The sequence below is a fragment of the Hylobates moloch genome, unplaced genomic scaffold, assembly GCF_009828535.3.
Source record: "Hylobates moloch isolate HMO894 unplaced genomic scaffold, HMol_V3 SCAFFOLD_8, whole genome shotgun sequence".
In the NCBI taxonomy this organism is placed as follows: Eukaryota; Metazoa; Chordata; class Mammalia; order Primates; family Hylobatidae; genus Hylobates; species Hylobates moloch.
The window spans coordinates 17,330,820-17,347,885 of NW_026652283.1; the positions used below are offsets into that span (position 1 = coordinate 17,330,820).

Sequence of the window (17,066 nt, forward strand, 5' to 3'; positions counted from 1 at the left end):
ATATTCACAGATCTCTAGGCTGGGATCCTAGGGATCAACTAGAGATTCTAATTTGGCAGTCATCTACATCAGTGTTCCCCACTGGGGTCAGTTTTGTATCCTGGGTGACATTTAACGATGTTTGAATACATTTTCAGTTGTCACAACTGGGAAGATGATGGTACTGGCATCTAGTACGTAGAGGCCAGGGACACTGTGAAAACATCCTATGGTACACAGAACAGCCCCCTGCAACAAAGAATTAAAAGAATTATCTGTCCCAACGGGCCAATAGTGCCAAGACTGAGAAACCCTGCTCTACATAAATGTCATAATACATTGGAGATACCTTATCCAATCAGTACATACAGTATATTCATGTTTAATTCCTAGGAAATAAAAATAATGTCAACGTTTATTCAGCCTTACTGCTTAAGCACTGTCCTCACATTACATGGCATATTATTTAATCTTTAAAATCCTATGAGATAGGCATTATTTTTGTCCTCATTTAGCAGATGAGGAAACATCCGCTGAAAAGTTAAGATACCTGCTGTATTAGGGTTCACCAGAAAAAAAGAACCAATAATAAGTATAGATATGGACACAGATAGAGATATAGAAAACAGATATGGATACAGACATAGTCATAAACATCAATATAGACATAAAGAGATTGATCATGAGGAATTGGCTTATGGACACATGGAGTTGGAGCAGTCTCACAATCAGCTGTCCACAAACTGAAGATTCACAAAAACTAAACTGGTGGTGTAGATCCAGTCAAAGTCTGAAGGCCTAAGGAGTACAAATGGTGTAAGTCCCAGAGGACCAGAAAAGACTGCTGTCCCAGCTGAAACAGGAAGGAAGAATAAATTATCTTTTTCTCACTGTTTTATTCTATTCAGGCTTTGATGCATTAGATAATGCCCACCCACCCTGGGGATGACAATCTACTTTACTGGGTCTCTGGATTCAAATGCTGATCTCTTTTGGAAACCCCCTCACGGACACACCCTGTGTTTAACCTGATATCTGAAATAATATTTAACCTGATACCTGGGCATCCTGTGAATGAGTCAAGTTGACACATTAAATTAACCATCACAAGTTCACTCCCTGTCAACATGCCACTCATATATATCTCCTTAACAGTACTTACTCTCCAAGTAAAGACAATAATGTCATAATTCTGCCAAACACGATACAACTCTGCTCCATACAACCAAAAACATGCTAATGCCATCCTCAGAAAAAGAGGTAATGTCCTTGAGTGATGTTTACTCTTCTCCTTGATATTCCATAGTTTAAATACTATGATGTATAATTAATAATGCTTAAATACTATGATATTAATATAAAGTATGATGTAATAACATAAATAACAAATACATAAACACATTACATAAGAGAATAAAAGAGGAAAGAAAACAAAGATATTTGCTATACGTACTAAGTGTTGATTACAAAATAAGGAGTAAATACTCATGATACTTAAAATATTCATCTCTGTAACTGGTCACATTGTCATAGTTGGTATTTATAACTACCTACTTCCATCCTTTATTCTATTTGCCTTCAGCATATACCTCTGCTGGTCATGTTTCTTTACCTGGTGGGGTAACCCAAACCTTCATGAAGGGTCTGACCCACTAGAGATCCTGCCTGGAGTGGGTCGTTATAGTATTCTGTTGACCTTAATTGCAGGGCGTAGTAATACTAAGAGTTGCCCTAAATGACCGCCTGTACTCCAGAAGTACCCTTCCTTAATTCCATTGTGGAGTAGTAGAACAATTTGCCCTTGTTAGTCAGCATCAATCACTCTAGCCAGAACTGTAACTCCCTTTTTGCCTGGTGGTTCAGAGGCTTGAGGAGCTCAGAGTGGCTGAGTGGAAGTCTTAACATTCAATTCAACGCAATCATTGTTGTGCCTCCCAATGGAAACGTTCCTCTCTGTTTTTATGATTCGGTTTAGAGGAACTAAGATATCTAGTCTGGTAGTGTATAAGCGTGTAGGAACAGGACACAAATATTTGCTTGTTACTCACTGGGCATAATAGTGTGTGGTGCCATTCCCATTTCCACCCCTTTATTCCTGTACCTGTGAATCTTGGCTATCAGAGAAATCGCGCCATATATTGGATGCTGGTTCAGAGCATACACAGCCTTTTGTAGAATCTTGCTGCAGCCTGGCAAGGTATCACCACCTAGCTTGAACTGTAACTAAGTCTTCAAAGGCCATTTCATCATTCTGTAGAGGCCAAATGCTTCAGGAGGGTGGGGAACATAGTAAGACCAGTGAAATCCATGAACATGGGCCCATTGCCATGCTCTTTTTGCTGTGATGTGAGTCCCATAATCATAAACAATGAGGTCCAGTAGTATGAAGCATGATGATAGATCCCTTCTAAGATAAAGGATAAGTTGTTGCAGCTGGCTTCTCCTATAACCAAGAAAGAGGCACAATGACTAGTGGGCCTATGGGATTTTGGAGGCAACGTACTCCTCACGTGGAATACTGTGATGGATAAGGCATTCTACAAGTCCATGGACAGTACTTCTGACAGAAACTGCACAAGGAATGCAAATCCCTAGTCACAGTATTTATTCCAGTAAGAAGAAACACCACTTTTTCATGATGGAAGCAGTCCAATGTAATCGACCTGCCATCAGATAGCTTACTGGCATGGGGAATGATGCCATCTCAGGAACTGAGTGTCCGTCTCTGCTCTTGACATTTTGGGCACTCAGCAGTGGCTGTAGCTGGGTCAGCCTTGATGAATAAAAGTCCATGTTGCTAAGCTCAGGCAAAACCTCCACCCCTACTACCATTACCACTTTGTTCATGAACCCACTGGGCAATGACAGGGGTGACAGGGGAAAGAGGCTAATGAGTATCCACAGAATGGCTCATCTTATCCACTTGATTATTAAAATCTTCTGATGAGGTCACCCTTCAGTGAGCATTCACATGGGACGGGAATGTCTTCACATTTTTTGCCCATTTAGAGAGACCTATCCACATGCTTCCTCCCCAATCTTCTCGTCACCAATTTTCCAATAACATTCTTTCTAAGCCCCTGATCACCCAGCCAAACCATTGGCTGCAACCCATGGATCACTATATAATTACACACCTGGCCATTTCTTCTTCCAAGCAAAGTGAACAAGCAGGTGAACTGCTTGAAATTCTGCCCACTGGGAGGATTTTCCTTCACCACTGTCCTTTAGGGATGTCCCAGAAAGGAGCTGTAGTGCTAAAGCTGTCCACTTTCAGATGGTGCCTGTATATCATGCAGAACTATCTGTAAACAAGGCCTCATCTTTCTCTTCCTCTGTCAACTGACTGCAGGGAACCCTTCATGAGGCCATGGGTGCAGGCTGGAAGAAAGAAGTCAGTGCAGCAGCAATGGAAACCGTGGGCACTTGGGCCACTTCTTCATGTAACTTATCGTGCCACGCCATCAAGGCCAGTTCAGGCCTGATTATGCGTATACCAATTTCACTTGCTGATGGAGTATTGTGATGCACACCCAGCTTTATGGCTTCATGAGTGAGATGACATCCAATTCGTGATGGACAACTCAGGGCACAGGGTGACACGGTGGCCCACGGTTGAGCATTCAGTCACCACTAAGGCCTAGTAGCAGGTCAAGAGCTATTTCTCAAAAGGAGACAGGTTATCTGCATGAGATGGCAGTCCTTTGCTCCAAAATCCTAAGGGCCTGTGGTGAAATTCACCATAGGGACTTGCAAAGTCTTCAACCATCATCTTTTCTGCCACTGATGCTTGAAGCACCATTAGATCTACTGGATCATGTAACCTATGTGGCAAAGCAGCTTGCACAGCAGCTTGGACCTGTTGCAGAACCTTCTCTTCTTCTGAGCCCCACTCAAAACAAGCAGCTTTTCAAGTCACTCAGCAAACAGGCCAGGCTAACACACCCAAATGAGGAGTATGTTGCATCCAAAATCCCATAGGCCCACTAGGCATTTGCCTCTTTCTTGGTTGTAGGAGAAGCCAGCTGCAACAACTTATCCTTTATCTTAGAAGGGAGAGATCAACATGCTCCACACCACTGGACCTCTAAAAATTTCACTGAGATAGAAGTCCTCTGAAGTTTAGTCAGCTTTATTTTCCACCCTCTGACATGCAAAATCCTCACAAATAAGTCTATAGTTAGCATAATGTCATCAATGTAATGGACCAGTGTGTTAGCATGTGAACTAAATTATGACACAGGGCTGGGTAGTTGATGTACCCCTGAGGTAGGACAGTGAAGGTGACTGGTCTTGTCAGCTGAAAGCAAACTGCTTCTGGTGGTCTTTGTTTTTGTTTTGTTTTGTTTTGAGATGGAGTTTCACTCTTGTTGCCCAGGCTAGAGTGCAATGGCACGATCTCAGCTCACTGCAACCTCCGCCTCCTGGGTTCAAGTGATTCTCCTGCCTCAGCCCCCAAGCAGCTGGGATTACAGGCATGTGCCACCACATCCAGCTAATTTTGTATTTTTAGTAGAAATGGGGTTTCTCCATGTTGGTCAGGCTGGTCTCAAACTCCCGACCTCAGGTGATCCACCCACCTCGGCCTCCCAAAGTGCTGGGATTACAGGTGTGAGCCACTGCACCCCTGGTGGTCTTTGTTAACAGGTATTAATAAAAATAGCATTTGCCAGGTCAATAGCTGCATACCAGGTATCAGGAGATGTGTTAATTTGTGTAAGCAGTGAAACCACATCCAGTATAGCAGCTGCAATTGGAGTTATCACTTGGTTAAGCTGATGATAATCCACTCTCATTCTCCAAGATTCATCCATATGGCCAGATAGGCAAACTGAGTGGGGATGCGGTGGGGTTCACCCCCAACCCCTGTGTCTTTCAAGTCCTTGATAGTTGTACTAATTTCTGAAATCCCCGCAGTAACATGGCTTTGGTTTATTATTTTCCTGGATAGAGGCAATACTAGTGGCTCCCACTACACCTTTTTCACCATAATAGCCCTCACTTCACAGGTCAGGAAACCAATGTGAGGACTCTGCTAGCTGCTATGTCTATTCCAATTATGCCTTCCAGAATTGAAGAAGTAACCATAGGATGGGTTTGAGAATCCACAGGGCCCACTGTGAGACAGACATGAACTAAAATGCTATTGATCACCTGACCTCTATAAACCCCCTACTCTGACTGGTGGTCCACAGTGACATTTTGAGTCTCCTGAATTCAGTGTCAGTTGAGAGCCAGTGTCCAGTAGTTCCCAAAAGATCTGATTATATCCTTTCCCCTAGTGCACAGTTATCCTGGTAAAAACCCATAGGTCCCTCTGAATAAAGATTAACAGTATAAATTTTGGATAGTATCCAAGAGTCTTTCCTCAAGGGGACCCAGTCTCTCCTTCATTCAAGGGTTTCTGGATCTGTAAGCTGACTCAAGTCTAGGAATTAATTGAGAGGCCGTGACTCTCTGTTTTTATGATTCGGGTAAGATTTTATTCACTTGACCTAGATTTTTTTTTTTTTTTTTTTTTTTTTTTTTACAAAAAAATGAAATAAGAATTTGTAGTCTTCCTATTGATTTCACTTCAAGGAACACATAAAAGCTAGCCTACATCATGCATCTGCAGGAATCAGACTGTTCTGATAGCTGCTTTGGCCCTGCTGTCTGCTATGGTAACCACACCCACCCTGATCTTGGCAGTTTAGCAAGGCAACTTGGCCCCTGCCACACTGGGGTCTAATTACCCCCATTGCATTTAGGTTTCCCAATTCAGTGACTGCAGGTCCTACTGTGAGGCTTGGCCTACAGAGAAGAGTGATCACGGAGCTTTTCAAGGATGCTGGGCCTCCCCTCACAAATTTATTTCTCACAGTGTTGTTGAAAATTGTGTCTTTTGATTACTCTCAGTGTGGGTCTTATATGATGAATCCACTCTCCGCATACTTTTAATCCTTTCCGCTACATTAAATCAAGGCTGGTCCAGCCTGTCTACCTTTTGGTCCGTGTGTCAGCCAACGCAGCACCCTGTTAGAACCCTTTCTGATTCCCCAAGCTTCAATATTAAATGAAGGATCTCTGCTTAGTGAGCCCGGGAAAACAAAAAAAAATTTAACTTAATATAACCTTATGTTTTTTCTACCATTATTTCACACCCTTAGTATCCATTCCTACACCTGTTACCCAGATTTCTGTCTGTAAGAATTAGAAAACTCAAGTAATTCTTTTGGAGTGTAGCACACATCTTCATGGGTCACACTTTGAACCTCAACTTAGAGGCCAGCTGAGATTGGAGTTTGGTTATAGGGCTAGAAGCAGAGAGAGATGAGAGATGGGGTAGAGGTAAAGGGGTTCTCAGGAAAATTAAAATTGTCTTGCGTAGCAGCTGCCTCAGAGGAGACTATTTGCTCAGACAGTGCAGAGCTGATCCTCTCAGAGGGTGGAGATGAAGTAGAGAAGGAGATACCACTGAGGACAAGGAGGCCACTTCCACTAGAAAAGAAGACTCATCAGAATTTAGGAGCTCCATGTCCCAAACGTGATCAGCAACTTTCTACACAACCTCCATCCAATTTACAGAATCTCATCAATGCTTCACTTTAACAGTAGACACTTTGTGAAGCTTGGAATTCAACTTGCATTGTAATTCAACCAGTGTCAAGCTAAGATTCTGCATTTGGTGTTAAGCAATCTCAGCCCCACAGTACAGGAGGTAAGGGTCTCCTTCAGGGCACACATAGAAGTTTCAGGTCATTTATGCAGTGCTTGAGCCACATAACACTCTTACAGACAAACCTAGAAATAATGTTTCACCAGATATCTGGGCATCCCATGACCTAGCCATATTGACACACAAAACTAACCATCGCACCTGTCTAAAGCCACATAGCTGGCAAATTTTGGGGCCCAGATTTGCAATCAGAAAATCCATTTCCAGAAACATGTTTTACTCACTAAGTTGCAGTATCTAGGGATTATAGGCAGGATATCCTCAAGTTCCAAAACAGATAAGACAGAGTTAAACAGAGCAGAAACACTTTTACTACTTCATTCTTCTCACAAAAAGAAAAAAAAAAATCTACTCCCAAATATTAATAGCAACTTCTTTCTGTGTCACTGAAGATTTCATTATACCGTTGATAGATTTCAGTGCTCCCCCTCCTGGGGGAGGATATCAAATGGCAGAGGTGTACCTTGAGCTCCACTAAAGTACCGTTCCTCATTCTTAACATATTGACAAATGAGGGTGTCCAGATATATTTTATCTTGTTTGTTAATAATTGTAATAAAAACCAAAACTGTCTAATGATATAATTTTTAATATGTAATTTAGAACTGAATAAAATTTAGTCCTATAATAATATATATCATATTTTCTTGCTTTACTATATGCTTTTTTGAGTTCTGAAGAAACATGTGAAATTAAAGCTAATGGAGCTGGGTATGGGGGTGCACTGGCTTTTCACATGTGAATATCACTGTATTTCAGAGCATTAAAATGTATTTCTTGAAAATTACTGATTTCGTAGAATTAGTAAAAAAAAAAACAAGCACTTAATTCCTCAAGTTTTACTTTTAAATCATCTGCTTTAAATATAAATTATACAAATAGTTCTCATTTTATAAAACTAGGCATTCAGAGTTTTACTACCATTTACTCTACGGTTGGTCAAGATCACAAAGGTAAAATCCATTTCTTTCAAGTATGATGGTTTCCAAATTTTTGAAACAGGGGAGTCATTCTTCAAATGATCTATTTAGAAATTAACATATCCATAACAGATTTGAAGGCAAGATGGAAAAGGTGGAAACAAGTTCTGAAGCCAGGATGGGGAGCTGAGGAGGAGAAAGTTTAAGGAAGAACTGGGGAGTGGAGGTTCAGAGATCCACCCATTTAGCCATGCTATTCAGCAACTCCTTAGGCAACTTTTGGAGCACCATAGAACGAAGGGATTGTCCAACATAATTTAGAGTAATTTAGATGATAAAATTATTATAACTATTTTTAAATCTTGTACGTATATTAAAGTTATAGCTCTAATACTTTAATTATATTTTATTTTAAAATATGATATTATATAATATACATATACATATTATTAAATGCTACATCTCATTTTATATATTGAACTTGAATTTTTTAATTTTCAAAAGTGGTGTACAGCATCCTGAGGCACTTACATTTTTGTCTCTACTTGTGGCTAATATTTACCTCTTGACCATATCTGTCAAAATGCAAATTTAGATTTTACAGCAAAAAACTAAATTATATGTAATGGACTTTAAATATAGTTCTCTGACACAACACTTAATGTAAGATGGCCAGCTTTACTCTTTTAAACTGTAGTTTGGAATTATCTTTTAGCATTGATGAATTTCTTTTGATTTTCTCTTATTTTCAGATCAACAAAGTGACTGTAATAAATCCTGATCCTGCCTTTGGTCTGGGTATTTAGTAGCTCTGTATTTGTTTTCTTTGATAGCAACATGCATTAATATTTATAACCATTTTCCTTTGCAGCATCTCCCAGATGGCTCTGCGCCCAGTGCACATGTTGAATTTTATCTTTTACCATATCCCAGTGAAGTTCGTAGGAGGAAAACAAAATCTGTTCCAAAATGTACAGACCCCACTTACAATGAAATTGTAAGTATGAGTCATCTTTTGTCCAGTCATTTTGTATTTTTCTTACCATTTTTCAGCTTAACAACCAAATATGGAAAATTTGCAGTAATTGGCAGCATTATTTCATAAAGGAAAGATATTTTCCAAAGTAGTCGCAGTATGCTGATCACTCTTCTAGATGCTATGGGCACTGGAAAATACAGATACTGCTTTCAAAGCTCTTATAAACCAATTTGCAAGTTATGGCTAACCTCCAGCAAGGGCCCAAGACTTGTTTTGCATACTAACATTATTCCTGACTTCATCTTATTTTCTCTAACCTTATTCTCCTTTACCTGATTTTCATTACCTAATAATTTTATCATATACTACCTTGGGTATAACAGTAAATCTCATAAAATCCCTTTTGAAAAACTAAAAAAAAAAAAATACAAAATACAAATGGAAGTTAATGTGTATTATAAATAGCTAATTTATTTGTAATGTGCAATCTGAACATTCAATTCCCTAACTTCTTTCTAAGGCAAGTCCCTACGTTTATTTATTCTCTTGATTCCATCCTTTCCCATCTCCTCTGCACCTTGCTCAGCTGCTTATTTGTGTTCCTTTTCTTATGGTTGTCTCATCCACAGGATCCTCCAGTCAGAAATATTAAAAAACAAAAACAAAAGACTCCCCAACTCAGGCTTGCTAAGCAAATTTTCTTTCCCTCCCTATCACCTCCAAACTTTTCCAAAACTAACCCACATGACCTGCTTTCCCTTCATCTCTCCCTTTCACCCTTGAATGCTTTGCAATGTGGATTCTGACCTCTATTGATAGTACATTATTCAAGGGGTATCAATAGACTCCTAACTGCGAAATCCAAAGAGCCCTCAGGCTCTCGTCCCTGGATTGGTTACACAGCAGCACTATTGACCACACCCCCCATTCCTAAAACCTCCCTTTTGCTTTTTGAGTTGTACCTTTTCTTAATTCTCTTCCATTTTCTCTACCTACTCTCTCATTTTCCTTCATTGTTATTCTCTCTCTTAAAGTATTATTGTTTGCTGAAGTCGCATGATCCACCCTCATCTCCTCTTCCTGTACATACTCTCACAATTATCTTACGGATCCACAAAGTTTTATTTAAAACCTATAGGTAGGTTGCATCTGAATTTACTCCTAAAATCCTGGCTTCTCTCTCAAGCTTTTTTTTTTTTTTTTTTTTTGAGATGGAGCCCCTCACTCTGTGTCAAGCAGGCCGGAGTGCAGTGGCACAATCTCAGCTCACCACAACCTCCACCTCCCAGGTTCAAGCAATTCTTCTGTTTCAGCCACCCAAGTAGCTAGAATTACAAGCTCCCACCACCACATCCAGCTAATTTTTGTATTTTTAGCAGAGACGGGTTTTGCCATGTTGGTCAGGCTGGTCTCGAACTCCTGACCTCAGGTGATCCTCCCACCTCAGCCTCACAAAATGCTGGGATTACAGACATGAGCCATCACGCCCAGACTCTCTCACACTTCTACCTGATTACTGGGGAGCTCCATCTGAATGTCTCATAGGCACTTTTAGACCAGGCTTTCCTCCATTCATTCTTTCTTTTATAGATGGTATCTTTGATGTCAAAACTAAGAAACTCTTTGCGTAGCACTGAGTCTCAAAGATTTTCTCTTATATTTTTTTCTAAAAGTTGTATAGCTTTACATTTTACATTTAAGTACATTATCCATTTTGATTAAATTTTTAACAAAATGTGATGTTTAAGTCAAGGCTCTTTATTTCCCCACTGTGGATACCAATTATTCCAGCACTATTTGTTGAAAAGACAGTTCTTCCTCCACTGAATTTCTTTTGCACCTTTGTCAAAAATCAGTTGGGAATATTTGTGTTCTTATAATCTTTTTGTTGTCCCATACTTAGCCATATTTTCAGATCACATCAGACAGCTTGTCATTCCCTGAATGGACTTTAGGATTTTGTGACAGAACTCATGCCACCATTCACCTCTCTCTGCCCTTCTCTGCCTGCTTTGAGACTGACCTCAGATGTGAACTCTGCAAACACTGTCACCTCGTGGATTCACACCACACCTATAATCCTTTCTTTAGTCCTACACGGTTTTTCTTCTAGTATATCATAAACTTCTCCAGGGCGGGGTAAATGTCTTATCCTTTTTAATACTTTTAACACTTAGTTACCTCTAAAAAGATGTGTAATAAATATTCGGGGCAGTTTTATAAGTGACGCTTTGTGTGTGTGTGTGTGTGTGTAAAATGTAAATTCATGTAAATACTGCATATATATATATAGAGAGAGAGAGAGATTCTCTAAACTAGTAAGGAAAAATATTTTGACACTATTATTTGTCATGATGTCAACAGTGAGAAGTGTACACTTCCCAACAACGTATCACTGTTTCTTTTCATACTTTTTGAGTACAAGTCTCCATGCCTACTATCAAGAAACTTCTCACACCCTGTGCTAGGTGTGAGCATTTTCAGTATAAGAAAACATATAATAACAAGAAACCACTAACAATTCAGAATAATTTAAATAAACTTGTGTTTTATTTATTTCAAGCTTTATGTGTTATAAGAAAACAGTAGTAAATATATATTCATGGAAGATTATTTTATAATTCTTGCTGTGCACATAACTTTTCTGAGGGCTTGCAATACGTAGGTCCTCACACATCCATAGCCCACTGATTAAAAATCACTACAAATCTTTCTCAATTGATCTATACTTGTCGCATGAATAGACACTTTCTACTTTGGATACATTTTAAATTGCTTCAAAAACCACGGTCCACGCATAGCCAATTCCAATCAGAACACAGTCCAATCAAGCAAAAATGTGAAGTAGTGTGTGTATAAGTGACGATTTTAGTGGTAGTCATTAGGATAGTAACAGGTTTCTAATCATATAAACAATTCTGGCAAAGACGCTGGTTGAATTCCAAGAGCCAAAAGGAAAAAAAGGCAACAATGGTTAATTTAATTTTTTTCATTCTGTGTCTTTATCAACACAACAAGAATATTTATAAGAAATGCAAAGAAGCACACTAGATGTTAACTCTGATTTTACTTTCTCTTGCCCTCAGTTGCAATGTAGGATCCCATCTTTGTGTCAAACTCCTCAATCACTTGTGTGCAACCTCAAGAACACCTTACTAGATGTCTTTACCAATAAGCCCAGTGCTTACTAGAGAGCCCAGTGAGTTATCACAGGGCATCTACCTTGTTTTAAACTTTTCCTCCGCTTCCGCCACCTCACTGAGTACTGCTGCATCAACCACTCACCACAGCTGGGATTTCTCAAACTGTAAAAGCTGTGTACTGTTGTTGAAGTGGGAGAGGATGACCTCACTCTCCTCTTTATATAAATCTCTTACAGGAGTACAAAGAAGATATTACATTGCATACCAATGTCTTACAAAGTCTTTTGTGAAAATAGTTCTTTTTATTTTTATTCCTATCCTTCTTTCTCCTTAATATCCAGAGATGAGAGAGGCTGGGTCGGGGACATAGACAAGTGACAGAGTCTCCACCCTTCACATACTAAGGCTTTGATGCAGGGCCAAGCTTGTCTATTTGACACTTCGCAGAGTGAGCCCCAATAGGCTTCATCAGCAGTCTCCCTGAAAACCCCTGTCATGTACAAATCCCAGTGATAGGCATGGCTGGTCTCAAGATGGGGCTGGGGCTGAGGGTGTGAGTGCTCAGGGAACTGCCATACAGCTTGAAGAGGCAGAGCTGGGATTCCGGGCTCCAAAGCCTCTTTCCACACCACTACTTTTGCCATCTTGTTAAAAACCATCATTTTTCACACGATTCATTAGAAATACAGAATTTCTACCCTATGACAGAATTACATGCTTATAATCAATATATTTTGTATACTGTAACCTTTTCTTATATATTATTCTGTTGTAAGGTATAAAGGGAAAATTAGAACGAACAGAACAGGAACGTTCTATGCATTTTACATGCCTTAAAATCTCCTGCAGAATATACAGTGATTACTTAGCACAATGCCAAGTATATGGCACACTCAGTAACCTATAGTTATTGTTATCTGTGTTATAATCTTATTGCAATTTCAACACGATGAAAATTGTATTTGTAAGTGAAGACAATGTGACCCAGAGGTCACACAACTAGATGTCAAGCCCAGAACTGCCTGATTCCAAAGCTCATGGTTACCGCACTACACTATGCTGTGTTATTCCTTCCTGTCTCCACCCACGCAGTACTCCTGTTCTCACTTTTGAACTCTTTCTTTCATTATCCTGCCTCCTCTACCACTTCCCACAAGCACTAGAGACACTTCAGTTCCTATCTTATTGTTCTCTCATTTCAATCATGAAAATACACTTTAGAATTATTTACTAGACCCTTGTGTCAACTAATGTTCAGTAAATTCTTGGAATGTTCAGTATATGTTAATAGATATTAATTACCTTAAGTGTTTTCTATTAGATGTAACAATTCCAAACCCACACATTTAGTTATTTGTCAGAAGGTAGTAAAGACTTAGCTCATGCCTATAGGTAAAAATTATTAGAAAAAGAAATTAAAAGAGCTATTTATTTTTGGTTCTGAGTATGTACCAGAACCATTTTTTTTTGTTCTGAGTATGCAGAATATATATTAAATCCTTTGACGAAAAAGTCTCAAAGAATATAATCATCTCAAAATTAGCCGGGTGTGGTGGCGGGCGCCTGTAGTCCCAGCTACTCGGAGAGGCTGAGGCAGGAGAATGGCGTGAACCTGGGAGGCGGAGCTTGCAGTGAGCCGAGATCGCGCCACTGCACTCCAGCCTGGGCGACAGAGCGAGACTCCGTCTCAAAAAAAAAAAAAAAAAAAAGAATATAATCATCTCTGTACTTCGCTAACATTAGCCACTAATTATTCTTTGCTCAGTTAAAAAGAGTACTTACTATTTAACAACATTATGGATGCACCAAAGCAATTAGAATAGATATTTATCATCTATAATGTGCAATGATTACAGGTTTATAAAACTTCTGTCACTTTTAAGAAAATAACTTTTCTTAATGAAGCAGAGGGAAAAAATATATTAAGTAATAAAAACTTTGCAAGTTCAGATGTCTGTATTTTAACCAGAAAAGCAATTAACTCCTAAAGTCGTTTCTTGAACCTTTCAGCTTGCTAAATACCTAGAAGACTCAATTCTGTCTGGAAGGGTTTTCTCCAGTCAATTGATGCAAAATACTAAGAAACAACTGTTCCTTTTTGTGTATTTGACGGATCTTTTTCAGCTATAATTTACTGGTGTCTAATATGTTCCAGGCTTTGTAGCAAGGCTTATATTCATTATGTCATTTCTTCCTCCCTAACATGCTAAAAGGTAAGGATTATTATCATCATTATACAAATGAGAAAACACACAGTTGACAACAGATTCATGAAAATATAAATTATTGTTATGTTTTTTAAAAACTTACAATTTATGACTTATTCAGGCAATTCACAGTGTCCTTAGCCAGACTTCCCCATTTTTCTGCATTATATACAGTCACACTTTGAGGGTTCCTTTCTCTGTTTTCTCTGTAAAATAAGAGAGGAGTTGATCAGCTGAACATGATGCAGGAAGAAAAATGGAGACTAGTTCAGACAGCTCAAAATACTCACTAAGAGAAAAGGAAAAGGAGTTTACTCTGAAGTCCTAGAAAGATTTCCAGGCAGCATGGGGCATCCAGTTGTTAAAAAACATGAATTACAGTGGTGGTAATTCAGTGTAGGTGGAACCTACAGTGGTAGGTTCTGAGATTCTTTAAGGCAACTCTTAAAATCCTTTATTATCCCAGGAAAACTCAATAGATGAAAGGAAATTGTTTCATGCAGATTTTATTTAATGAACATGTATTTTCATAATTAAAAAACTAGTAATTTTGAATAAATAAAAGTAACCACAGTATTACTCCTGCATATGTACAAGAAAATATCATTGTGAATGAGCAACACTGGAAAACTAAACCATGATTTTCTGCATGGAATGAGAGTAAAATTCTGGAAGAAGAGGTAGCCAAGAGCACTCACATGGATCAGGGTAGACCGCATTCGCATATCATATTGTATCTCATGCCCTTTGATTGAACTTATTTACTTGGTAAGTGAATCATTGTTCAGAGCCACTAGCAGATTGATCTGGAACTGAATTTCATTGATAATGTAATGAAAGGTAAGCCTATGCCGTACAAAGTACTGGAAACTAAATCCATGCTCACAGGGGAGGCCACCCAGTGAACTCAGAGGGCTGCCCTCTCAAGTTGTCTCCTCTGCTTCTTCTTGGCATATATTGAGAAAGTTTCTATCTTGTGACTTGGCTGTAAGAAGCAGGCAAGTTTGTAGCAGCATATGAAATTCCTTTTCTAAACGTGATCTAAGACATTTCCCTGGTAACCATGCCAGATTTCCACTCAGTTCTCTCCTCCTTTCATGATAAATAACTAATTTCTTAGCAGTACTATATGCCTTTACATTGCTTTACCACTGCAGGTTGCCGATGGACCTGTAACTTACTTCCTGAACATTATAAAAGGACAGATGAACAGATTCCTTTTGAAAAAAAGCCACAAAAAAAGAACAAGACATGAAACTGTATATACAGCATAATTACAAGTCAGATTCTGAATAAGTGATTATACATAGAAAACCAAAAGAACATCAAAATGTTAACTGTAATTGTCTCCCAATGGTGAAAATTCCAATTATTTTCTTCCTTTTTGGTATTTTTTTTTGTTTCATGCAGATTTTATTTAATGAACATGTATTTTCATAATTAAAAATAAGTAATTTTGAATAAATAAAAGTAACCACAGTATTACTTCTGCATATGTACAAGAAAATATCATTGTGCTGCATTTAAGTAGCACAGGGAAATCATAGAAATCGGCCTGTATCATGGTCACAAAGATGGGAACCATAAAGACTGGGGATTCCAAAAGAGGGAAGAAGGAAGAAGGAGACCAAGGGTAGAAAAACTACCTATTGGGTACTATGTTCACTACTTAGGCAACATGACCATTAGAAGCCCAGCCACAGCATCATGCAATATACCCCTGGTACAAACCTGCACATCTATTCCCCTGAATCTAAAATTGAAAAAAAAAAAATGGTCTGCTTTTCCTCATTAACCTTCAACACAGAAGAATGATATTCTCTTTTTATTTTTATGAATACATAATAGCTGTACATATTTATGGGGTATAAAAAGTGAAGTATATTTAAATTTCTTCCTAGAGAGTAATTTACCATCTTTCTAAATATAGAGTGGGCAATTCTTAGTGGAATCAGTAAATTCTAGGATTCTTACAAAAATAGCCTGTCATTAAACTCTATTATGTTAGCAGAACCTTTAGCTTTTCAGAATAAAAGTTAGAAATAAAAGAGTCTGACATGAACCTATCTATTCCAGGGTACAAGATATTAGCAGCTAATTTTTTTATTAAAAGCAATTTTCAAAAAAGAGATGTATTTAAGCATTTCTGATTTATATTTTCATTATTTTCTCCCTTTTTAGGTAGTATATGATGAAGTCACCGAGCTCCAAGGACATGTCTTAATGCTTATTGTGAAGAGTAAAACTGTATTTGTGGGAGCAATTAACATCCGACTCTGTAGTGTCCCACTCGGTGAAGAAAAATGGTATCCATTAGGAAACAGTATAATTTGACCACTGCAATGAACATATGCATTATTCATTAACTACTTGTATTTTTTTCACTTCTGGGCCTCTGAATCACATAAGTAAGGCATCTTTGTTGTCAAAGACAGCACAGGATATTAAGGACACAGAAAACAATCAAGAATTAGTCTTTTGTGTTGTTTATTTTCTACTCGTGCTTTCATTGTTTTTTCATAATCTTTTCTCCTTCAATGAAGTACTGATTGCATGAAATTTCATGTGTAAAATCATAAAGGACCTTTATTAAATCATTTTAATATATTTTAAATTAAACATAGGTTTACATTTGTTTTGTGTGCCTACAGTTAAAAGCAGTATTTTTAATGTATTTTATAAGAAAGACAGTCAAATAAACCTCATCAATTAATTCAAGATCTAGGTATATCTGTAATCAATTTTTAAAATTTAAATTATATATACTTATACCTACTCATAATCTTACTTATTGAGGGAATTGGTATATTTCAGCAGAATGCTATATTATTTTCTATCAGAAAACCAAAACATAAATCCTGAAATTCTTAAATTCGATTGTTGGAAGAAACTTCTTTGTAGTTTTTCACCCTCTTCACCACCAATCAATTCATTGTCACTGGATTTCTCCCACCCAGAGGCATGATTTAAACTTGGTTATGCCTGGACTCCAAGATCTCCGACTCTGAAACTCTCCCTTCTGATCCAATTTCTTATCTGTACGCATTATTTTCCTACTTCTGAACCTACTTTCATAGTCACCATTACCAGGGCAAACAATCCCACAGATTTCCACCTGCA

General features: G+C 38.3%; 1 protein-coding gene across 3 annotated transcripts in view; it reads left to right on the top strand.

Moving 5' to 3' along the window:
- PIK3C2G (phosphatidylinositol-4-phosphate 3-kinase catalytic subunit type 2 gamma) overlaps window positions 1-16,664 on the top strand; it is a 398,295-nt gene extending 381,631 nt beyond the window's left edge. For all 3 annotated transcript variants that reach the window (XM_032159742.1, XM_058442576.1, XM_032159744.2), the window contains 2 exons: window positions 8,489-8,614; window positions 16,128-16,664. In XM_032159742.1, the coding sequence (XP_032015633.1) occupies window positions 8,489-8,614; window positions 16,128-16,280 (279 nt within the window). In that variant the 3' untranslated portion in view covers window positions 16,281-16,664. The remainder of the gene's footprint in view (window positions 1-8,488; window positions 8,615-16,127) is intronic.
- Window positions 16,665-17,066: the final 402 nt, after the last annotated feature.